Source organism: Panthera uncia, chromosome F2, assembly GCF_023721935.1.
Source record: "Panthera uncia isolate 11264 chromosome F2, Puncia_PCG_1.0, whole genome shotgun sequence".
Taxonomy (NCBI): Eukaryota; Metazoa; Chordata; class Mammalia; order Carnivora; family Felidae; genus Panthera; species Panthera uncia.
The window spans coordinates 81,195,236-81,220,372 of record NC_064812.1 but is presented as its reverse complement, the minus strand read 5'-3'; the positions used below and the strand labels follow the sequence as shown (position 1 = coordinate 81,220,372).

General features: G+C 43.1%; 1 protein-coding gene and 1 pseudogene across 1 annotated transcript; one reads left to right on the top strand and one right to left on the bottom strand.

The window, feature by feature from the left end:
* Positions 1 to 76: 76 nt before the first annotated feature.
* On the top strand, positions 77 to 17,235 carry MCM4 (minichromosome maintenance complex component 4). Its single transcript, XM_049633419.1, has 17 exons — positions 77 to 159; positions 322 to 405; positions 794 to 958; positions 1,289 to 1,452; positions 1,547 to 1,648; positions 1,842 to 1,937; positions 2,014 to 2,109; positions 3,092 to 3,230; positions 5,586 to 5,806; positions 7,677 to 7,797; positions 10,038 to 10,297; positions 10,741 to 11,106; positions 11,556 to 11,683; positions 12,898 to 13,105; positions 14,126 to 14,354; positions 14,856 to 14,989; positions 16,551 to 17,235. Exons 2-17 carry the CDS (start codon positions 336 to 338, stop codon positions 16,641 to 16,643), a joined length of 2,592 nt encoding a protein of 863 aa, XP_049489376.1. The 5' UTR covers positions 77 to 159; positions 322 to 335; the 3' UTR covers positions 16,644 to 17,235.
* A 1,343-nt stretch (positions 17,236 to 18,578) lies between these two features.
* LOC125924272 (uncharacterized) lies at positions 18,579 to 19,198 on the bottom strand (annotated as a pseudogene).
* Positions 19,199 to 25,137: the final 5,939 nt, after the last annotated feature.

The window sequence follows — 25,137 nt, the reverse complement described above, 5'->3', positions numbered from 1 at the left end:
GCTCAATCTCCCCTGTAGGTGCGCAGTGGCGTCTCCCGGAGGCGGGGCCATACATGAGCGCCTCTGTGATTGGTGGCGCACCGCCGAGGGCGTGGACGACAGTGCCGCTGGCGCGAAATCTAGGCCCAGCCCCCGCGGTTTCGGGACACTAGCCTCCGGGTGCGTCTGGGACCCCTGCGCGCCTCGAAGGTGGCCGCGCTTCCCCAGAAGCAGCTAGAGGGCGGGGGCGGTGCGGCGAGGTGTCCAGCGCGGGTGTCTGTACTGTGGGGAAGGGGAAGGCCGGAGGCGGACGCGGCGTGAGCCTCCCTTTTCGTTGCGCAGGTACCCCAAGCACCATGTCGTCTCCGGCGTCCACCCCGAGCCGCCGCGGCAGCCGGCGCGGGCGAATCACTCCCGCGCAGACGCGTAAGTCCCTTCCCGTGGGTCCGGCTCGCCGCATTGCCCTGGCTTCTCTTCTGGCCTTTTCCCGCCACCTTGGTCTGTGCGCAGGGCCCCGCGGGTTTCAGTTTCGGAGCGGTGTCTTTAAGTCTTGGCATGGAGTAAGATGTGCGGACTGCGAGCCCTTTGCCCGGTGTTCTGCCAGTTCTAGTGTGCAGGCACTTTGTTTGTGAGGCAGGCAGCGCTGGGCCTTCATTTCCACCCTTGCCAAGCTGTTTTTTATTTGTAAATATGTCCATGCCCATTTGTCTCCTTTTTGTTTGGTTTGTTGCTTGTTCCCAAAAGATTTGATGGAACTCGAGGAAGACCAAACGTGAGAATTAATGGCCATCTTTTCTGTTTTGTATGTCACAAGCTCGAAGTGAGGATGCCAGGTCATCACCGTATCAGAGACGTAGAGGCGAAGATTCTACCTCTACAGGAGAGCTGCAGCCTATGCCGACCTCGCCTGGAGCTGACCTGCAGAGCCCTGCCGCTCAGGACACGTTATTTTCCAGCCCCGCTCAGATACATTCTTCAAGTGTGTTTCTGGCGTTCTAAGCTATACTGTGGTTAATATATGATGATGCTTCTGCTGGTCAGATGTGCTGGTTTGTTAACGGGTGGTTAATGTATGTTCAGCAAGAGTACAGAGATAGTAGGTGTTAGGGCTTCGTGAGCAGAGAAAGAAAGTTTTGGTGCTTTTTTACTAGAAGGTTTAATAGTCCTGGGATCTTCATCACTTCAGGTTGCAAGGAACGTTATTTGCTATTGTGTTTAGATGACTTAGATCAACCAATAACATGCTCTAGTTTTTGATTTGATAGGCTACCAGAATTTTATTGTAGATTGTCAAACTTTGTTTTTGTAGCAATCCCCCTTGACTTTGACGTTAGTTCACCACTGACATATGGCACTCCCAGCTCTCGGGTAGAGGGAACCCCAAGGAGTGCTATTAGAGGCACGCCTGTGAGGCAGAGGCCTGACCTGGGGTCTGCTCGGAAAGGCCTGCAGGTGGATTTGCAGTCCGATGTGGTGAGTACACAGTACGGTTTTCCGATAGAGGTTTTGGGGGACATGGGATGGGTAATTCCCCATTAACGTTGTTCTATCGTGTTTTTGTGTATAGCCAGCAACAGAAGATATAGTGGCGAGTGAGCAGTCTCTAGGCCAAAAGCTTGTGATTTGGGGAACAGATGTAAATGTAGCAACATGCAAAGAAAATTTTCAGGTAAGCTGTACTTTAATATGGCTCTGAAAGTGCTGGGAGAAAGAGTTTATGAACTATATCTAAGTAGCCATAACACTTGGCTGTATAAGAATACATATGCCTCCAAATAGTGATGAGCTCATAATTTTTTGCATTTTGAGTAGTTGCTCATTCCTAAATGCATCAGATTTCATGTTTTTCTCTCTACATCAAGAGGTTCCTTCAGCGTTTTATTGACCCTCTGGCTAAAGAAGAAGAAAATATTGGCATAGATATTACGGAACCTCTGTACATGCAGCGACTTGGGGAGGTAATCAAATAGTCTTATAAATTCAAATTATGTATTTTAAAACAGTTAGCAGAGCATAACTTGTCTTCTTTTCTAGATTAATGTCATTGGGGAGCCATTTTTAAATGTAAACTGTGAACACATAAAATCATTTGACAAAAATCTATACAGACAGCTCATCTGCTACCCACAGGTAAGAATTTGATTTTGACCTTGATGAACTACAGTAAACATCCAGAATATCTAGAGGATGTTTTAATAGCTGAATTTCATGGGTCTCCAAAATGGGCTTCCAGAGCACAAAAACTTAAGAAAATCATGTTTCTTCTCCTTTAAGATGAACATTTTTCTCATACTTTTACATTTCCAAAATAGGGATATGTATTATTGTTAGTGGCATGTCATAGTTTAATTGGCAATATAAGCTTTAGGTCAGATTTTATTGAAGTATCAGCTATGTTGATTTTTTCTTTTTAACGTTTATTTATTATTGAGAGAGCACGAGCATGAGAGGGGCAGAAAGTGGGGGAGACACAGAATCCAAAGCAGGCTCCGAGCCATCAGCGCAGAGCCTGATGCAGGGCTCAACTCATAAACCGCAAGATCATGACCTGAGCCAAAGTTGAACGCTTAACCAGCTGAGCTGCCCAGGCGCCCCTGAGCTATATTGATTATGATTGTAGGTTTGGGGCAAGCTGACTTGGTTTTATATCTTGATCTTGCTACATAATAGCTGTGTGACTTTGGTCAAGTTCTCTAGCCTCTCAGAGGCTGATTTTTCACCTGTAAAATGGAAAACAAATGTTAACAAATTTGAATGTGGTAATTACGATTTATTTATTCTGGTATCGTTATGGGGAAAAAAATAAGACACAAAAGTTTAAAATCCTTTTGTTACTAATTAAAAGCCTAAGACGTGGCAGTACATTGTGAAGATTTCATATGCGTGGTCACACTTAACCCAAATGAGAATATGCAAAGGTGAGATAGCTCAGTCTCAATGTACCCAAGGTTTTGTAAAATGCATGTTGTGATTATATACAGGTGATATTTTTGGATTATGCCATGTGTTTGTTTTTATATTGCCAATATGAAATGGTCTATTTTTTGTATTTAATTTTAAGATGGAAATATAAACATACCTTTGTTTCTGTATTTTTTTCTATGTATTATAGGAAGTTATCCCAACCTTTGACATGGCTGTCAATGAGATCTTCTTTGACCGTTACCCTGACTCAATCTTAGAACATCAGATTCAAGTAAGACCATTCAACGCACTGAAGACAAAAAATATGAGAAACCTGAATCCAGAAGGTAACGTTTTTAATAAGAAAATACATAAACAAAATTTTATTTCACTATCAAGGAACTTTAAAAGAGTTGGTGTATGTGATAGTGATGATAATGGATTATAAATTGACTATATGGCAAATTCATTTACCTTATACACCTTTGAACCCACTGTACCTTTTTTTAACTTAACTGAAATTATATAAAAAATGTTATAATTCTTGACATCTATCTTAAGAAGAACTTGCCCAAATTATACACCTTTGAACCCACTGTACCTTTTTTTAACTTAACTGAAATTACATAAAAAATGTTACAACTCTTGACAACTGTCTGTCTTAAGAAGAACTTGCCCAAATATAATAATTTCACAGTTACTAAGTAAGCACTTTTTTCAAAATCACTGTAGAAAACAAATGCAAAATATGATCCCTGCCTTGGAACTTAAGAAAGAAATCTAGTTTGGAAAGTAATAAAAGAAAAATGTAGAACAGGAGATCAGTGCAGGAGATGTCTCAGCTGAGGGAGGGCAGGAGTTCTAGGCCCAGGTGGAAAGAGTTCATGTTGAGAGAGAAATTTGGGTTACAGTAAGGATTTGGAAAGCAAGCATGAAGGAATTCACGATACAGCACAAAGGGGGATGTAGGCAGAAGTGAACCAGAGCTGAGCATGAATAGCAAATGCTGGCTGAAGTAGGGAGTTAATGTTTGTGTGAGGGCTGGAAAGCCTGGGTCCTGAAGAACTTGGAATTCCAATTTAATACAGAGTTTTACTCCAAAGTCAATAGGGAGCCATTGATACTTTTTCAGGAGAAAGCAAGAAGGCTTTTGCACTCTTGAGAAGTTTATGGTGGGTCGGTCTGGTGTGCAAGCTATGTTGAAATTCAGTTAGGAGATGTTAACAGTAGCTCCAGAGTGGAACAGCAGGGTCCTAAGCTGGACAGTGGCCGTAGGAGTGAAAATACAGGACAAATATAGTGTTTGCCATGTGTGAAAATTGAGGTGTATAAAGTATGGAGAATGAGTAAATACCCCTGTAGGTGAACGTGCAAAAGACACAAATATCGGTAAAAGAAAATACAACGGCCGATAAGCAAGCAAGTGTTGGAGTTCACTATTGATTAAAGGAATATATATACATATATGTGTGTATCATGAAATTGGTTCCTGACCTCACTGCTATGATCGGCCATTCAGTGGAGACGCAGAAGGAAGTAGGAGACTGTTTGAGTAAGAGTGCTACAGTTACGTTTCCAGAGGCAGAGCGCTGGTACATGAAGAATTCGGGGTAAGATAGAAGATTATCACAGTTTTGGAGGAAGAGGAATTGCCAGATACTCAACTAATTTCAAAAGTGTTCTAACTTCTGCGTTTATTTGTGTAACTAGTTACAGAGGTTACTTGTTAAGGTAAAGGGATTGGTGGGGAGACAAGAAAGGAAGATTTGTAAGTAGGTGGAAGGGAGGACTGGGCCAAGTGCGAAAGACCTCATGAATCATCAGTAAGTACTGGAAGGCTAAAACAATCTACACGGCCAGCAGTGGCTGACTATAGGCTGAGTTCTATTGACTACAGATAACAGTGTAACTCATTTGGAACCACCAGGGGGAGTTAGTTGGGTAAAAGTTTTGCCAGGGAAGGCCCAAATTGTAGAGGAACCAGGAACAAGAGTGAAAAATATTCTGTACAAAAGCTTTCTTGTATAAATGGCAGTAAAGATTGCCTAGGTTTTATAGTGCTTATTACTGCAACGTACGGTTCTTATTAAGCTTGATGTATGCAGGCTGTTAATCTTCAACAACTTCATAAGGTAGGTGCCATCCTCACTGCCATCTGTAGATAGGCACAGAGTGGCTAAGGATATCCTCAAGGTCACACAGGTTCTCAGTCCTGATCATCTGGCTCCAGGGCCCATGCTTTTCACATAAAATGACACAGCAGGACTTCTACAGATACAGTGAGTGAGGTGGGGGGCCGTGGCACAAAGGAGGCAAAAGTGTAAACCTTCTAATCCAAAACCGGAAGGTGGAGCAGAACAAGAGGCAGACGAGCAGGGACGTGGTAGAGGCCTGTTGGAGACGGGGCCCTGGGACATAGGGCCAGAGGTCCATCAGAGTAGAGAAGAAGGAAGACAACACAGGAAGGGCATCCCAAGCCAGACCTGAGGGTACCCAGTGAAACATTTGTGCCTTGGCCACAGCACCTGTCTGTGACCCCAGCCATCCCCAGCTACCTCTGCATCTCCCAGTAGCATTCTCCTGGGCTTCACAGCATGCCCACACCTGCCCTGGCAGGCGTATAGCTCAGGGAAGACCACGTCTGGCTGGGCTGTGGACAGTGGCTGATGGACAAGCTGATCTCTCTCCCCAACCCCTTGCAGACATCGACCAGCTCATCGCCATCAGTGGCATGGTAATCAGGACATCCCAGCTGATTCCAGAGATGCAAGAAGCTTTCTTCCAGTGCCAAGTGTGCGCCCACACAACCCGGGTGGAGATTGACCGTGGTCGCATCGCTGAGCCCTCCGTCTGTGAGCGTTGCCACACCACCCACAGCATGGCACTGATCCATAATCGCTCTGTGTTCTCCGACAAGCAGATGGTGTGTGCTTTCTTGGGGCCCTGGGAGGCCCCTTTGGCATGTTTGTTCTACATCTCTGGATCCTCAAAAAGCCAAATTTAACACGTCCGTTAGTAAGGCTCTAAAACCTGGCTTCCTAAATGGAATCCAGCTATTTCATTCCTTCTTTGACACTAGATTTTGTTACAGGGTTTTGGGCTGGGTACTTGAAACTTAAGCCTTCAGCTTTGGGATGGCAGTGTTCCAAGATCAGTAAAAACCGGGCTCGTGGCTGGCTCGGTCAGTAGAGCATGTGACTCTTGATCTCAGTGTTGTAAGTTTGAGCCCCACGTTGGGTGTACAGGTTACTTAAAAAATCTTTCTTAAAAGATTGGTAAACATTATTTGGTTTGATTTTGTCATTTTTCGGCTGTGCCAGTGGTACAGAATGAATTGACAGGTTTTCTAAAGTTTTTCTCACAGATTTTATTATAAAGGAAGTTTGGCCTTTTGCCTCTTTAATCCTAGACATTTTAAGGTGAAGTTATTAAGATGACTTAGAAATAAGTAGGAAAAGGCAAAATAATTTATTTGCTACCATTATGATGGTGTAAAGGCACACACAGGGTCAAGGACTGTTTTTTTGTTGTTGTTGTTACAATATTTAAACAACTTTTAAAAATTTAAGTAGAGAATGTGTTCAAAATACTACAAAAGGTAATTTCCTGTATGGGGAGTCAGTGAGAAAAATATTAGCAAATGTGAAAAAGTGTTCAACTTTTTACTAACCAAAGAATTGAAAGTTAAGATAGAAATGTTTAATGTTGGTGAATATTGGTAAATCTTTATCTAATATAAGCAAATATACCTCAACTCAATGCCAGCGTGGTGCTGAGTTGGAGATAAAAATTTGGCAACCCTGCTCTCTAGGTGCTTTAGAGTAGTATTATTAGAATGCTTTAAAGATTCCCAAACTGACTTGAAATAAAACCTTTAATGTCTTAGAGTAGCCTCTAAACTATGTGGCCCCACATCACCACAACACACTTTTTGTACCCACAGACCTCAATGACAGCGTCTCAACCATTTCCTTATACAACCATTTCCTTCCTCAGCCAAGCATAAGTTTGCCTCAGGACCTTTGCAGTGAATGTTCTTACGATTCAGGATTCAGAACACGTGGCTTCCTCTCTAACATCCTTACACCTCTGCCTAGAGGTTGCTTGATCTGAGAAAGGCCTTCCCTAGCCTTGCTTTACAAAAAGCATCTCTTCACCCCCACCACCTGTGCTCCTTACTCTGTATTTTCTTCTGTCTGTTGGATTTGTCACTGTCAGATGTTACGTACTCACTTGTGTGTTTGTGTATTGTCTGTCCTCCACTCTGAGGGAGGGAACTTCACTCACTGCAGTCTCTAGTACCTAGAACCAGGGTCCAGCACATGGCAGGTACTCAGCCAATACCTCTTAGATGAGTAACTAGGCAAGTATTTGTGACTAGGAGAGATGCACAGAAGTGCTTAACCATGAATCTGAAAAGTGTACTTCTCCACCTAGGAAATCTATTAGAAGTAATTTCTCAAAACATAACTAGAAATATAGGCAGACACTTAAACCAAGAAATATCGACTACAACCTTGAAATGGCAAAAAAAAAAAAAAATAGTGACAAGTCACCAGACGCTTCCCCCAATTAGGGTAATGTGTAAATAAACAATATCCTTCCAAAAATGTGATCGTGTCACATGAAAAGCTTTTAAGAAAATGTTAGCTATCTGGAGATAAAAGCAAAGAATGGTGTTTTAAAAACAAACACGGTAAACATCAAAAGTAGTTATCTCTAAGTAAGACTGGCAGTTTTGTGCAAATTATGCTTGTCATTTGTTGAGATTTCGGTTTCCACTGCTCTTTCAGATCAAACTTCAAGAGTCTCCTGAAGATATGCCTGCAGGGCAGACGCCTCACACTGTCATCCTTTTTGCTCACAATGATCTTGTTGACAAGGTTCAGCCTGGAGACAGAGTGAACGTTACAGGTAAGAACGTAAATTGTATTAATGAGAGAAGTCTTGTTTTTTTTTGTTTTTGTTTTTTTGACAGACACTTTTTAGTCCTCTGGCTTGGTCCTGCCTGCAGGAGTCATTCGAGTCTTGAGGAAATGAGTCATGCTTTAATCACCTTTCTACCTAGCAGGATAGAACCTTTCCAGTCATTGTCCTTGCAGTTGCTTGCTTTTGACATCTCTGTGTTCCAGAGCTGTGAGTGTATTTTGACTTGATAGTGTTGATGTCTTGAGAAAACGGCTCAGACAAGGCTGGTGTTGCTAAGATTTAAATCATACGAGCAGGTCCAGGAAGCGGCACTCACCAACTCTGGAATTTTAAGTAATTTGCTACTTATTTCCCAAATGCACAGCCAAGGGTTAACACTCACCTGTCATAGAGAAGAATGGGTCAGAGCACTTTGCTTCCACGCATGAGTCACGTGGTATTTTTGGAGGGAGTGGACTCTGAGACTTGCAGATCACTGTAGCTGAGGTTCTAATTTGTGGCACAGGGCTCCTCCCCTCTTCTGGCCACGAGAGTGCTGTGTCACTGCGCCACGCACGCATGCCAGTTTTTCTCTGCTTCCGAGCAGCATGAGCGCCTGGTTTCTCAAAGGGGGTGTGTTTGGACAGGAAGCACAGTTCTTCATTGAGGGCAGTGAGGGGACTAAGTCCAGGGAGTGGCCGTGGCTCCCAGGGCAGCCTCTTGGTTGTGTTCAGTGAGTTAGGACTTCTCATCCCGTGTCTCCCGGTATGAAGCCCAGCATTGTCCCTGGCAACCTGTTAACAATGTGGACGACTAGTTCTGCCCCTACTGCTTTGAAATCTTTGGTAAAGTATTTAGTCTGCTATTTTAATTTCCTCAACCGCCAAGTGGAATTAATGTGATGATACAGGTGAACGTATTGGGGGGGGGGTGGTTCTGTGGAAAGCACCGTATGAATGTAAAGTAAGTATTGTTTGTGCTGTTCTAAGGCAGTGAATCCCTGCAAGCACCAGTAGAGATAACTAGACCACTTTAAATCATCATCCATCCCTAATCTGGCTTGCCTGAAGAAGGGTGTGTAGTCTCAGAATACTGCATTTAAATTGGTTTTTACGTCTTGAAAACGAATCATGTGACCTGCTAATAAACAGAAGGACCAGCAATCTATGGAGGCTTGTCGTGAAGGCTGTTAGTAGAGGGCACAGATGCTTGCTCCTCAAGCAGCAGGAAAGTGGATTGTCCCAGAGTCCAAGCCTTCTAGCTTGAAAGTCAAGAAACATAAACAGACCTATCAGGTTGGGAAACACTTCTTTTTTTTTTTTTTTTTATACGTTTATTTATTTTTGATAGAGACAGAGCACAAGTGAGGGAGGGGCAGAGAGAGGGAGTCCCAGAATCCGAAGCAGGCTCCAGGCTCTGAGCTGTCAGCACAGAGCCTGACACGGGGCTCAAACTCACAAACCATGAGATCATGACCTGAGCTGTAGTTGGATCCTTAACCAACTGAGCCACCCAGGCACCCTGGGAAACACTTCTTAAAGAACAAATGAGTTGGTATGTTTGAAGCGCTGATTGTTCATTTACCTCTCATGTTCTTAAATTGTATTTAAGAAGCACACTGGGGCATGGCCATTCACCTAGAAACACTTTTATTTTTCCTTTATCATATCTTCACCTTTGACTCCGTAGGCTGTCATGTCTAAGTAATTTTTGAGTAATTTGTAAAAGAGCTTTTAGGATTTCCTTTCTTTCCAAATTTTTGGTACAGGATTTTAGGACTTTGTTCTAAATAATAGTACTTTGTCAAATAATTATTAAGCAGATTCAGTACACTAAGCTTAAGAGAAATGAAAATAACTATTTCAGAATACTATTTACAGAACACAGCCATCAGCCAGCATTGTGTTAAAAGCAAAATAATTTCATTTAATCTCAGGATGATTGTATGCAGTGGTTATACTCAGATAGGTGCTCAAGGTCATAGAGCTAACAGTCACAGATGAACACATTTTTGGGTCTGCTTTTTTCAAAAACCTGTGTTCTTCCCAACTTGCCTTGCCCCCTTCAGTGGGGAGCTTTGTAGCAAAGGCCTGAGCCCTTGATTCTAGGAGGGCTGTGAAGGCAGTGTGCGTGGAGGCTCACTTCCCCTGCCAGCCGTCAGATCTCTGCAGTGCTCCCTGTTGTCCACGCTGGTTTATGAGCCATTGAGGAGAAGATAAAAGCAGGTGTCTTGGTTGTGTCCTCAGGCATCTATCGAGCTGTTCCTATTCGAGTCAACTCACGTGTGAGTAATGTGAAGTCTGTCTACAAAACCCACATTGATGTCATTCACTATCGGAAAACTGATGCAAAACGTCTACATGGCCTTGATGAAGAAGCAGAGCAGAAACTGTTTTCAGAGAAGCGTGTGGAGTTGCTTAAGGAACTTTCCAGAAAACCAGACATTTATGAGAGACTTGCTTCAGCCTTGGCTCCAAGCATTTATGAACACGAAGATATAAAGAAGGTAACAATGGATTTTTAACTTTGATCAGGATTTGTAGTTCTTTGAGATCAAAAGCTATAAACATCCCCCCTGCCCCCCAGCCCATAAAGGATAAGAGTTGTTGCCTGTTCCACAGAGCAGGTGCTCGCAGTCTGATTTAGTTATTGGTCGACAAGAATCACAGCATCATTGTCCATTTCCTCATATCTATGTTGAACTTGGATGTTTCTCAACATAACCAGATGGGGTCAGAATAGGGATTTGCATGGCCACTATTCTGGCACAGTGGTGTGTGCTTCTATACGAATTGGTTAGTGATCATTTAAAGCACCGTTGTGCCGTTTCCACCTTCCTTTAATTTCCTAATTGTAATTTTTGTATTCACAGAGTAAGAAAATCCCACTAACGCTTATACTGGATCTCAGTTACTATGTAGTAAGTGAATGTTTAACATGTTTGTTTAGGGAATCTTGCTTCAGCTCTTTGGTGGAACAAGAAAGGATTTTAGTCACACAGGCAGAGGCAAATTTCGTGCTGAGATCAACATCCTGCTGTGTGGTGACCCTGGTACCAGCAAGTCTCAGCTGCTGCAGTATGTGTACAATCTGGTCCCCAGGGGCCAGTACACGTCTGGGAAAGGCTCCAGTGCAGTTGGCCTCACCGCATATGTGATGAAAGACCCTGAGACGAGGCAGCTTGTCTTGCAGACTGGTGCCCTTGTCCTGAGTGACAATGGTATCTGCTGTATTGATGAGTTTGACAAGATGAATGAAAGTACGAGATCAGTACTACACGAAGTCATGGAACAGCAGACTCTTTCCATTGCAAAGGTGAGGCCCGTCCTGCATGCTTAACGTGGGTACACTTAGAAATCTAGAACTTTGGGAAACTCGTGAATACTTTCCAGTACTTTTCCTGCTAAGTGTCAGCTAAATGCTTTTGAAAAAGTATTTTCCGCAAGATCATCTTTTGTTTGCTGTACTGGCTCACTAATGTGTGGAATTCGTAGAACTTGAGTTTGTCCAAAATGTCCTGCAAGGGGTTTAGTTTGTGACAAAAATGCAGTTACGGCTTGCATTTATCTAAAACTCCATTCTTGGCGTGAGTCTGAGGATGGGATTGTCCCAGGTGGATCTGCTGACGTCACCCTTACAAGGTGCTGTTGCATGGCTGTTGGTGACAGTGGATACATGGCAGAGGGCGTGCCAGCGGAAGATCGCTCACACTGTTCCTGCCAGCGTTAGGGTGAAGCTTCTAATTGCACTGTTTTCTCTGACAGGCTGGGATTATTTGCCAGCTCAATGCACGCACGTCTATCCTGGCAGCAGCAAATCCTATAGAGTCTCAATGGAATCCTAAAAAAACTACCATTGAAAATATCCAGCTGCCTCACACATTATTATCAAGGTATGAGAACATAAAAGAGATGTCCTTACTTTGCTCATTTGTAGAATTTTCAGGGTGAGATAAAATAATAGGGGCGCCTGGGTGGCTCAGTCGGTGAAGCGTCCAACTCTTGATTTCAGTTTAGGTCATGATCCCAGGGTCATGGGATCGAGCCCCGCATTGGGCTCTGCACTGAGCATGGAGCCTGCTTAGGATTGTCTTTCCTGTCCCTCTGCCCCTCTCCCCACCTTTGTGTATACTCTCTCTCTAAATAAATAACAATAGTAATAGTAATAATAATAATAGCATTCAGCAGCTACTAGTATCAAATTCTTCATTCTAATGCAAAGTTTTCTAATATGGTTGGTCAGGGTTTTCGTGGCAAGGACTGTGCTTCTCTACTCAGCTGTGAGTGGCATCTTAACATTGAAACTGTTGGGACATTTCACCTTGACGTCACTCAAGATACCTGTCCATCAGTCACTGCTCATCTCAGTCTTAAAGCCACTATAGAATATTAAGTACAGGGAATGGTGCTTCACATGACAGATAAGGTTCTGAAAAATTAAATTTGTGAAAGTGGAGTTCTGTGGTCCATGCTTTTTCTCAACCCCATTACTACAAGTATTGATGTATTTCATAAATGGATTTTGAGATTTTAATTACTCAACTTTTTTTTTTTTTTAAGTTTATTTATTTATTTGGGGGAAGGGTACAAGAGGAGAGAAAATCCCAAGCAAGCCCTGTACTGTCAGTGCAGAGCCCGATGTGGGGCTTGAACCCACAAATTGTGAGATTATGACCTCAGCCAAAATCAGGAGTCAGACCTTTAACCAACTGAGCCACCCAGGTGCCCCTAGACTTTTTTTTCTAACCAAAGTTGTTTTGTTCTGTTTGCTTTGCATTTTCCTTTAAATCTTCCAGTCTTCCAAATTACCATAACATTTCCCTTGGAGGAATCGTACTTCTTTGACTCGGCTATTTGGTGACAAGCCTTTTCCTGGGCAGAGCTAAGGGCCAGAAGAACAGGCACCTGCTGGGGCCAGAACAGGGAGAAGGGGTTGAACTGAAGGCTCACCGGACCACGGGACAGCAGACCCTTAACTGTCCCTTGGCAACCCTGACTACATGCGCACACGCTCTGCGTGTCTACGTGGCTCAGGAGCAAATTTAAATTTGTGGGTATGTTGGTGTCCCGAGCAGGAAAACAGGTTTTTTTCACAATATTTTCTCAGGTTTGATTTGATCTTCCTCATGCTGGACCCTCAGGACGAAGCATACGACAGGCGTCTGGCTCACCATCTTGTGTCTCTGTACTACCAGAGTGAGGAACAAGTGGAAGAGGAGTTCATGGACATGGCAGTGCTGAAGGACTACATCGCTTACGCCCACGGAGCGGTCGTGCCTCGGCTGAGCCAGGAAGCCAGCCAGGCTCTCATCGAGGTAACACAGGTCCCTGTTAAAACCCTGAAAATGTGTCTGTTGAGCTGGTAGCCGGTTGCATCAATGGAATTGGCTGGTCATCCCCTTTGAAACAGTAATTTAGTTAATGACATACTATTTTCTATAACTCATTTTTTCTCCTGTGTTGCAAAATTAACTTTTCTAAAGGTAAAAGGGGGGAAAGGATTCATTTGTATATGTTGTAAAACCTTTCTGTAATTAAATATTTGTGAGCACATTGAATTTAAGATCAGAATACCTGATTTGAAGTACAAGAGATGCTGCTTACTAACTTTGTAACTCTGGAGAAGTCATCTAATTTCTCTGAGCTTCCATTTGCTTGTTTCTAAAACATAAAATGAATTGCAAGTATCTGATGTTCACTTTTCGGTGTCCTTTCACATGTATACAATGCATAATGATAGATAAGTTATTTATGATATTAGGAAGGTTCCTCGTGCTCTGATGGGCTGTATATCCTAAACCCCCGAAAAATGCTTCAATGAAAGTTATAAGCGATGCATAATTTTCCATTTGTATCATATACTTGAGGGTTGCTCAAAAAGAAATAAAATTATGTCATAAAAATGTGAGTTTAATACGACTCACCTTTGTAACATTATCCCAGTAGTCTGCCCGCCTTGCTCATTAAACGAACCCTCAGCAGGGGTGTAAATCAGAGAAGGTGCCTTGAGCATCTTTTTCAGACAGGCACCCTGATTAGTCCTCTGCTGTAATTGTGGCCTGCGCTTTACCCCCAGTACACTGTGTCCCCTGAGTGCCAACCCTTAGGCACCCCACCGCCCGCTCCCATTCTTCACCCTTCACAGCTACATCAGATACCACCTTTTTGCTGAGCTAGCTTCAAAGGCCATGGCTAGATCTGACTTTAATTCCCCTCGGTGCTGCACCTGGCAGCTGGTAGTTTATTTAACAGAATATTAACTGTTCAAAGTTCAACCACGAAAGTAATTTTACTGTTAAAAGGAGTTTTGGGGTTTTTTTTCCTGTCTACACTAGGCTTACGTAGACATGAGAAAGATTGGCAGCAGCCGAGGAATGGTTTCCGCATACCCTCGACAGCTGGAGTCATTAATTCGGTTAGCAGAAGCCCATGCTAAAGTACGATTTTCAAACAAAGTTGAAGCAATTGATGTTGAAGAAGCAAAGCGCCTCCATCGGGAAGCTCTAAAGCAGTCTGCCACCGACCCCCGGACGGGCATTGTGGACATCTCCATTCTAACTACAGGTCTGTGTGCACTGAGCGTACACGTAATTAGTATTTCACATTTGAGCTAACAAATTGCTCGAAGCAGCAGGGGTTCTTAACCTTTTTCAGATCAGGGCCTCTTTGAGAATGTATTAGAAATTGTGAGAAAAATATACGCTAACTTCTGAGAAAAAAATGCACTAGCACATGTGCATGCACACAGTGTTGTATCTAATTTCACAGGGATTCTGTTCTGTAGGCACCTGTGTTAGCCCATTTTAAAGAAGTAATTCGTTTCTTAATGAGCACTGCTTGCCTTTCAGATTATATGGACTGTGTTTTAGTGGAAACTAGCGGCTACTCACTTATAGAAAATTGGAAACAACAGAGAATTCAGAACTCACAATGTTGAATATATTTTGGCATTCACCCAGCTGTCCCCTAACCTTTTTGTGGCAATACTACTAAAATACTTATGGAAATTTGAAATATTTCACTTCCCTGTAGCAGAAATATTTTCATTAATTTCTTTTAAATCAGGAATGAGTGCCACCTCTCGTAAACGGAAAGAAGAATTAGCTGAAGCATTGAAAAGACTTATTTTGTCTAAGGGCAAAACACCAGCTCTAAAATATCAGCAACTTTTTGAAGATATCCGTGGACAATCTGACATAGTAAGTGTTTAATTTTTTGCTTAATAGTTTTTCTTTTTTTTTCTTTAATACTGCTTTTAGGGTTTTTTTTAACTTTTTTTCTTAAATGTAGATATGATATTTTAAAAAGTAAAATCATCCATAAACCCATCAAGAAATAATCATAAAATTTATGCCTATTCCATCGTTCACTTAACCAGTTGTCGGACATTTAGGATGTTTGCAGTGTTTTGCTATTGTACATAGTGTTAACAGCCTTGCATCTTAATTTAATGATGAAATGCTCAGGTTCCCTGATGTAAGTAGAGTTGAGTTGTCCAGTGAAAAGAACTCCAGGGTCCAAGTCCAGCCCTTTGCCTGCTTTCATCATGCTTCTTCACTTGTGTATCTTCGGCTACATTGGCACCACAGGGGCAGAGTTGAGTAATTTCTACATTATATGGGCAGATGTCAAGCCTGTGTATTGCCATCTGGCCCTCTACGGGAAATAGTTGCCCATCCTGAGTTAGAACCTAAGGAATGTAGGGGCACCTGGGTGGCTCAGTTGGTTAAGCATCGGACTCTTGGTTTTGGCTCAGGTCATGATCTCATGGTTCGTGGAGCCTGCTTGGGATTCTCTCCCTCTCTCTCTGCCCCTTCCCTGCTCGCTCTGTCTCTCAAAAAGTAAAATTTTTTTAAAAATTTTAAAAAAAGAAAAAAGAACCTAAGGAATGTATACAGCCATCAGAAAGGAAAAAAACTAGTAATTCTTCAACATTGAAATCATTGTGGGGGTTCCTGGTGGCTCAATCAGATAAGCGTCCGACTTTGATTCAGGTCATGATCTCAGGGCTCAAGAGTTCAAGCCCCGCGTCAAGCTTTATGCTGACAGTTTAGAGCCTGGAGCCTGCTTTGGATTCTGTGTCTCCCTCTCTGCCCCTCCCCCACTCAATCTCTCCCTCTCTCTCAAAAATAAACATTTAAGGGGCACCTGGGTGGCTCAGTCGGTTGAGCGTCCGACTTCGGCTCAGGTCATGATTTCATGGCTTGTGAGTTTGAGCCCCACATCGGGCTCTGTGCTGACAGCTCAGAGCCTGGAGCCTGCTTCAGATTCTGTGTCTCCCTCTCTCTCTGCTCCTTTTCTTTTTGTTTTTTTTTGTTTTTTTGTTTTTTTTATTAAAAAAAATTTTTTTTAACGTTTATTTATTTTTGAGACAGAGAGAGACAGAGCATGAACGGGGGAGGGGCAGAGAAAGAGGGAGGCACAGAATCGGAAGAAGGCTCCAGGCTCTGAGCCATCAGCCCAGAGCCCGACGCGGGGCTCGAACTCACGGACCGCGAGATCGTGACCTGAGCTGAAGTCAGACACTTAACCGACTGAGCCACCCAGGCGCCCCTCTCTCTCTGCTCCTAACCCACTCACATTCTGTCTTTGTCTCCCTCAAAAATAAACATTAAAAATAAATAAATAAATGAATGAATGAATGAATAAATAAATAAATAAATAAATAAAAGACATTAAAAAAAAAATTGAAATCATTGTATCTCTACAGGTAAGGAGTACTTGACATGTAAAATAATTGTTTTCATCTCTTCCCCAAAGGCAATTACCAAAGATATGTTTGAAGAAGCCCTGCGTGCCTTGGCTGATGACGACTTCTTGACAGTAACTGGCAAAACCGTCCGCTTGCTCTGAAGCTCTCCGGGACAGCGCTGTTTGTGGCTTGTCTGCACTTGGTCGTTGCACTTGCTTGCATATGTGTACAGCATAGGGGCCAGTCAGCTGCCACTGCTGCCGTCAGTGGAAATAGATTCCTTAAAGTCATCTTTTTTGGCTCCATAAAAATTTTCTAACCTGGATTCAGTTTTCATAGTGAAGTGTGTGTTTTCGCTTGTTTAACATTATAAGTAAAATTTCTGTGCCAATTGACAAACGTACAGTAAAAGTTATTGTAAGTGCCATTATTATAGCACCAGGATTTTTAATCTGTATTTATGTATATCACAGGATGTCAGTGCTGGATTTCCTAAGGGAATCAGGGAATATGCTTGAGGTTTTTGCAATATGAGATAAAACTTAGCCAGGGCATATCATTCAGTGTAAGGTAATGAAGGACCAGAGCCTGTCTCCCTGTTAAAACTCTCAAGTGTCATTCCTTCCAGAGGCTTGTTCTCATGGCTCCCATAAGACAAAAAAAAATAAGATGGTTGGAAATGGTTAGGTTCTAGGTTAATTTCTACTTTATCCTAATCTGTAAACTTTTTCCTAAATAAATGATTAAGTAATACTGGGTTACCTGGTATAATTTTTCATCAAGAAAAAAAGCTTTAATAAACACTCTATTCATGGAAATTCATGGTAGTGCTTTAGAAGTCATAAAAGAAATCCCTATGATATAAGTTCTGTTGTATTTAAAATTGATTTCAATCCTCACAGGCATTCTTACAAAACCACCATAAGCTGAAGTCTGATATGGAAATAGGATTATAATAAATAATCCATGAAAAACCTAAATTGTTGTATGAGTAGGCCTTCTTTTTATAATGTAGGATCAACATTCACTAATACAGAATGCAAAGAAAATGATAGGTCCAAATGAATGGTTAAATAGCATTAAAATGTTAACCTTGGAATGATATTTAGAGGCCTTTTTTTTTTTTTTTTGCAGGGTCTACAAATAATCTTATTGAAACTAAACAACACAACAGGCTTCTTAGAGTGGGGGCCACCCTTCTCAAGCCATTTCCCACACTCTTAAAAGCACAGAGCTTGCACAGTTAGGGATCATTTTAAATTCTAAATGATCATTCTAAAAAAATCATTTAGAAGTAGAAACAGACTCTGCCCCAACGTCATGGACTAGACTATTTACAAACTCTCACCTTTTAAGTATTCTTTTATGGTTGATCTCTCCCTTCTGTCCCTACCCAGGGGCTCCAGTACCTTCCCTTGACCGATCTTGAAGGGATGGGTATACTTAGGGAAAGGGAGGGTGGGCTCCTTACAGCTATTGGCACCAGCCCTTGGGGGGAGGGGGGACGGGGCTCTGGGGGAAAGACTTCTTGCAGTGGGGAGGAATCAGCCCAACCCTGGGTGGAGGGAGAATTCTACACCAGTCCCATCTTCTACAAACAGCTGGCCAACCGCCCATCCATCTGGGAGTGGGAACATGAGCAGGTGGGCAGGAAGAATCAGGCTTGCCCTGCCCCCCAACCTCTGTCCAACACAGGAGTCGTCAAGGTAGCAAACACAGCGGTAAGGGAAATGAGGGCAAGAAGTTCCCACTTGAATACAATTCCCACAGCCCAGGGGCTGGAGGAAGGCAGATGTTGCTTGTAAAGTGCAGTAGCCCCCAGCAGGGCTGGGCCCTGGGCCAGCCTGGAAGAAAGCAGACCAGGCAAGGGTGCAGGAATGAGGCGTCACTGACCGGCATATGCCCTGCCGTGCTCCTTGTAGGGATTGCTGGGGAAGGTGGGCTGGTGACTCCGCCATTAGCCCTCGCCAGACACCGGCCACCTCTCGTCCACTTACAAACCAACACCCAACCAACGTTGCAGGACCGCCCGGCTCGCGACTGAAGGTTCCCGGCCAATGCGGTTTATTCGGGGTCGTGGCCCCGGCTTACGTTCCTTAATGGAAGCCGCTCCTCGAGCCTGGGGGTTTCTTCCCGGGGTAGGGAGCGCTTACCCCTGCCACTCCCCAGGCCCACGCCTCACAGAGGATCCCAGGAAAATCCACGTGGACGCGGGGAGGATCCCGCTTCACGAGGCCCTGAGGAAGCAGGTTCTTATGTACCCGCCTCGGCTTGGCCCGCTTCTGCCCGTTCCTGGTGACGACTGTCTCCTCGTGAGCCGTTCCCCTTCCTCATCACAGAACTCGGAGCCGTGGCGCCTAAATGCGAGAGGGGACCGGACGCGGCCTCGCGGCCGCACCAAACCTTGCTCAGCGACTGCCGACCCCGGGCCTCCGCCTCCACCCCCCGCAGCCGAGGCCAAGGGCCTCGGGCCCCGGGCTTTGGAGCCGCCGGTGCGCAGGTCAGGGCCGTCGCATGGCGAACCCCGCGGCCGCTTCCCTCCCACGGCCGCGGCCTGCCCCGCCGCCGCTTCCCTCCCACGGCCGGCCTCGGTCACGGCCTCGGCTCCGGGTGCTTTCGCGCCGCCTTCCGCCCGGAGGCCATTTCCCTCCAACTTTTTTTTGTGAGTCGGCCTTCTTATTTGTGCTGTTCTTGCCAGGTTTGCGAAACACCTCATATGTTGAAGGAGGCAGTGGTCAGGCTGGGGCGTCACCACAGGATCCAGGTCGACCGCCCGCCAAGTGACTTTCCTAGTGAGGTTTCCTCAAGGAATTCACCTGTGTGGGACACCCTTTTGTATGCAATCCTCATCCACTCCGTAGGCTCGATCTTTTAGAGATGAAGGAAGCAAGAAGCCTTATCTCTTGCCTGAAGACACAAAGCAAGAGATGAAGCTGCAATTACAGTCAAGGCTTCAGACTTTCCAAATTTCGCTTTATGTAACTATGCCACACTCTGGCTATTATTACTCAGGTTTGGAACGGTTCAGGGCTTTTGGACATGCGGCTTACACTTCTCAAACCAGGCGGAGAAGTTTCCCCCGTGCCCTTCATGCCATACGTACGTCTTAAATGTTTTACTGAGAAGCTTGAATCTCTTAAACTGTGTTCTTGTAACCACGTGTTATTCAGACTAGAAGTGTTTTATTCACGTCCCTTGAGTTACTCAGAGATGACTGGTTCTTAGGCTGTATTTGAGCTCGCCACTGACATGCTGTAAATAGCATACATCATCATTATGGAAACTACATTATGTAGAGTTTTGTGAGGCAGTTACCTGAAAGCAGTAGCAAACTGTCCTATGGCCACTGACAAAGAGCTCTTGACTTTTTCCCTAAATTGCATACAGAATAAAGTCACAAAGAAATGAGTCCCTTGCACAAATATAAACTAATTAAAAACATTACATTGCTGCCACTACGTAGCTAGAAATCAAGGTTCATAAAGTTCCAGAGCTGATTCCTTTATTCATTTCTGTAGAGTTAGAATCGGTATAGGAAATGGAGGCAGGTTCTTTCTCCAAATTCTTAGCCTACAGCAATGACTAGAATACTGGAAGCCATATTTGAAATTGAATAATGTGTATTCAATTGATGAGTTAATGTGTATTGAATAATGTGTGTACCTGAAATTGCTTGGGAAATAATGTATACTCAAATAGTTGTTGACTTAACGTTTTTCTCCCTGGAGTTTATACATTAGTGATTTTTTTTCTAAACCTTGTCATTCAATACCAAGATGGAAATTATATGCAATGTAAATGAAATATATACATAGTTTGATTTTAAGGGAATTTTAGTTGAACGAAAATGTGGATATCTTGTTGCTGGCTGGTTCCATCATAGTTAATTTAAGTTTATTTCAGTGAATTTCTTGTTCACATCTATGACTTTCCAATGGTCTGTAGGTCTCTGAAAGCAGGAATGGCGACAACCTCTGTGCAACGCTTACCAGAGGACATTCTCGAAATCCGTGAACTCTTAGGATGTAGAGTGGAAGAATAAGAGGATGTGCTAAATTAGAGCTCTGCCCCCCTGAATTCTGACAGGTGCTCCTGGGAGGTGTGCCTCATGACTCAGCTGCAGCACATCATACCCCTCAGGAGTATGGGGAAGGAAAGGTCGAGAAACGCTGCCTTGGACTGAAGAGTGTCTTCTTTTTATATCAGATGGTTTAAGAGAGCACAGGCTGCCAGGCTCAAATCCTGGCCTACGGCTAACTGCCAACGTGCGGTGCATAGGACACTAGCGCCGTAAATGCTCAGTACTGTTACTGTGAACAAAATAAGGACAATGTGGGTTTTTCTAACTAGGACAATACAGTTTCAGCTTAATTCCTATGAATGTGTGTGTGTGTGTGTGTGTGTGTGTGTGTGTGTTTAAACATGACAGTACAATATATTCCACTTGAATTCTCTCTGATTTTGACCCTGGAAGATATCCAAACTTGCTGGTTAGAGTGGCTTTATTTCATTTATGCAAATATACACATGCCATTCTCCTTCCATTATACATCATAAATATAACCAATTCCATCCAAAGGAGTCAAAATTTAATAAGAATGAAGAAATCAGAACTTAATGACTCTTAGCACACAGGTCAGGACATATATCCTTTAAGAGAGTGCTGTTACTTACTAAATCTAAGATAATTTCTTAAAATGCCTCTGCAATCCAATTTTTAAAACTTCTTGAAATAAATTTCAGATTTACACAAAAGTTGTAAGAATAGTAAAAATAATTCCTATATATTCTTCACTCAAATTCCTTTAATGTTAACATATTCTAAAGTCTGCTTTTATCATTCTCTATAAATGTTTTTTTAATCATTTGAGAGTAAGTTACAGAGAGGATGCCTCTTTACCTCTAAAAACCTCCTAAAAACCACATATATCCTAAAAACAATGACATTGCCTCATGTAACCTCAGAACAATTTCATAACATAATTTTAAAAATGAATACTGTAGGGGCACCTGGGTGGCTCAGTCAGTTAAGCGTCTGACTCTCCATCTCGGCTCAGGTCCTGACTTCACAGGAGTTCGAACCCTGCATTAGGCTCTGCACTGGCAGCACGGAGCCTGCTTGGGATCTTCTCTCTCTCTCTCTCTCTCTCTCTCTCTCTCTCTCTCTCCATCTCTCCTGCTTGCTCGCTTTCTGTCTCTCAAAGTAAATAAACTTTAAAAATAAATAAATAATAAACATGAACACTATTACCTAATCTACAAATGTTTAAATTTCATCAGTTGTCACAATCATGTTTTTCGGAGTAAAAGTAAAAAATACCTATTTCTGTTACAGGTTCATAAGTTGTATTTCCTTTTAATGTCTCATCTCCTTCAGTCTGGAGTATTCCTCGGTTATTTCTCTTTTCAAAACCTTGACATTTTTAAAGAGTACAAACCCGTTCTTTTTAAAATGCCCCTCAATTTGTGTTTGTCTGACGTCTTTGTGATTAGATTCTGGGTATCCATTTCTGGCAGGAACCACAGAAGGAACGTTGTGACCTCAGTGCATCATATCAGGAGGGTCGGTAAGCCTGATCCTTTACTGATGGTTAGCCTTGATCACTTGAATAAAGTGGTGTCCGCCAGGTTTCTTCATTGTAAATTACTATTTTTTTTTCCCCTAGTAATTCTAAGTATCCTGTGGGGAGATAATCTGGGGTATCTAAGTGTTGTTTCCTATCAAATGTTGTGAGTAAGCTGCACACATGATCCCATTTACCCTTTAATACTGGAATTGATCTTTTTAAAACAAATCACATTACTGTGCCATACAAATTGGCATCTCGGGGCGCCTGGGTGGCTCAGTCGGTTGAGCGTCCGACTTCGGCTCAGGTCATGATCTCACGGTCCGTGGGTTCGAGCCCCGCGTCGGGCTCTGTGCTGACAGCTCAGAGCCTGGAGCCTGTTTCGGATTCTGTGTCTCCTTCTCTCTGTGACCCTCCCCCGTTCATGCTCTGTCTCTCTCTGTCTCAAAAATAAATAAACGTTAAAAAAAAATTAAAAAAAAAAACAAATTGGCATCTCATTTCTTAAAACCTTTCAAAGGTTTCTAATTCTAATTAAAACAGAAACTCCTAATCATTCATAATTAATACACTACTGGATCTGACCCCTCTCTGCTTCTGGGAGCCTATGGCTCATTCAGCGATTTATGAAATCTCCTGGGTCCCCTGCTCATAGCTTTACCTACAATAGCCAAGACATCGAAACAACCTAGCATCTATCGACATGTGCATGGATAAAGATGTCTGGTACGCATACAATGGAATGTCACTCAGCTGTAAAAATAAGGAAATTCTGCCATTTGCAGCCACATGGATGGACTTGAGGGCATAAAGTTAAGTGAAGGAGAGAAAGACAAATATTGTATGATCTCACTTACGTGCGGAATTTTTAAAAAGGAAAGGGGGGCGCCTGGGTGGCTCAGTTGGTTGGGCATCTCACTCTTGGTTTCGGCTCAGGTCCTGATCTCATGGCTCTGGAGTTCGACCACCCTCTGCACTTACCGTGCAGCACCTGCTTAGGATTCTCTCTCCCTCTCTCTGCCCCTCCCCTGCTCACACTCTCTCTCTCTCCCTTTCTCAAAATAAATAAACTTTTAAAAAAAAATTAAAAAGGAAAGAAAAGAAAAATCATGGGTGTTTATCCTTTGAACTCTGTATGTTGACCTAATTCTTCGGATAGTGATGCCTGCATTTTCAGAACAAAATGTTTTAAACATGTACTTCTGTGCAACAGAATATACCTTTATTTTAACATTATTTGAGAGACTGAATATACAGAGGGACAACAGCTAGACTATATATAAAAGTACAACTTTGACCCATAACCTGCAAGAACCTGTGCGGGAAACCAGTCCTTCATCTACAATAAACAGCCCAGGAAGCCCGAGTGCTGTAAGACCTGCAGAATGTCAGATTTCTATCTCTAGTGACAATCTAGGTGGCTAAGCTTCCCTAAGAGTCCAAAATGGCCAGCTTCCCTAGTATCTGTCCCTCCAGAGGATCTACAGGAGAAAGTCAAATACATTCCTTTAACCCATCACAGCCCTGTTACAGTGTCCTATCACCAATAATCAGGGCATAGGAACCTTCACTTTTTTCCACTATAAAACTTGCCCACTCCTTTACCTGGCTTTGAGTCTCTGACAAAAGAAAGTATTGAAAGTGACAGCAGCTGACTCCCTTGCAACATACCAAGCTATGAATAAATAGCCCTAGCTTTTCTCATTCGGGTGGCCTTCATTTATTTCCACATATTAATTAAAGGCTCACATAATTTGCTCTTTGAAAAAAAATTAAGGGGCACCTGGGTGGCTCAGTCAGTCGAGCATCCGACTCTTGGTTTTGGCTCAGGTCACGATCTCAAGGTTTGTGAGTTCTAGCCGCACATCAGTCTCTGCGCTGACAGTGCAGAGTGATGGGCTTTTGGGGTGATGGTGGGGTGGTCTGGAGCCGATGGACAAGAAACAATTCTTGAAAACATCTTTGGTGCAAAAAGGTAATTTTATTAAAGTACAGGGACAAGACCTGTGGGCGAAAAGAGCTGCACTGGGCTTGTGATGCGTAACTGATTATATATACTCAGGTTTAGAGAGGATTAGGGATAGAATAGGTCTCTAAGGAATTTTGGAAGCAAGGTTTCCAGGACCTTGAGAGGTTAGGTGCTGTTAGAAACATGCCATTTATTATTGTTTAGTAAAACCTCAGTCATGAGACCCTTTAGATGTCTATCAGGGGACCATAAGCTTGGGGTATGATTGCCTGCGTATATCTTGGGGGAGTTGAGATAAAGGAAGTTTCCAAAGGAATTTTTATATGTTAAAGTAGACTTACAGGATCCTGGGTGGGGGAAGGGTCAGGATAATGTTAAGCCAAGATTCCCTTTTGCCCCCAGCGAAGTGTCATCATTGAGGCAGGTGAGCTCCTAGGAGGTTACTCTGCTGGGTTTCAAGGACTTGTCAAGGGGTTGTTAGGCAGTAAGGGAATTTAATTTTTCATTTGCCTTTGTTTCCCACATCACTATGGCAAGCCCTTGAACCCCTTTCCTTTGCGCTTGGGCAGCTAGGAGTGGCCAGGGAATATCACACGGATCCCACCTGGGGTGGGGGGTGGGGGCTGTTAGCCTGCACTGTGCCCTTCCCACGTTCTCTCATCACTTGGGATTCTCTCTCTCTCTCTCTCTCTCTCTCTCTCTCCTCTCTCTGCCCCTCCCCTGCTAGTGTGCTCTGTCTCTCTCTCCAAATGAATAAACTTGAAAAAAAAAAAAGAAGTTAAACTATGCTATTCGTCTCTTACTACCCGTATAATTTAATGGGTTCATTTTTATTTTTTTATTACAAAACCACAAAGGCAAAAGAGAGTGGTACGCATATTCTGGGGGTTGAGAGTTACATGAAAGTATTGTGTTTTTGGATTATAATTTAAAAACAAATATACATATATTTGCACTCACCTGTACATATATTTAACCAGTATACATGTTCATATACATTGATGCAATTATTTTATGTAGTAATAATGTGTAATTCAAAAATATTTCATAAAACAGGGCTATTTGTAGTGAACCCAGACTCTTCAAAGGGTCAGGCTGTTCCCTCCTGGCCATTTTCTG

Bases quoted from the DNA above. Each gene is read 5' to 3' on its own strand.
- MCM4 (XM_049633419.1), top strand. From the start codon at position 336: ATGTCGTCTCCGGCGTCCACCCCGAGCCGCCGCGGCAGCCGGCGCGGG. The intron at 2,110-3,091 runs GTAAGAATTTGA...TATGTATTATAG, and splicing joins AGCTCATCTGCTACCCACAG to GAAGTTATCCCAACCTTTGA. The intron at 11,107-11,555 runs GTGAGGCCCGTC...TTTCTCTGACAG, and splicing joins AGACTCTTTCCATTGCAAAG to GCTGGGATTATTTGCCAGCT.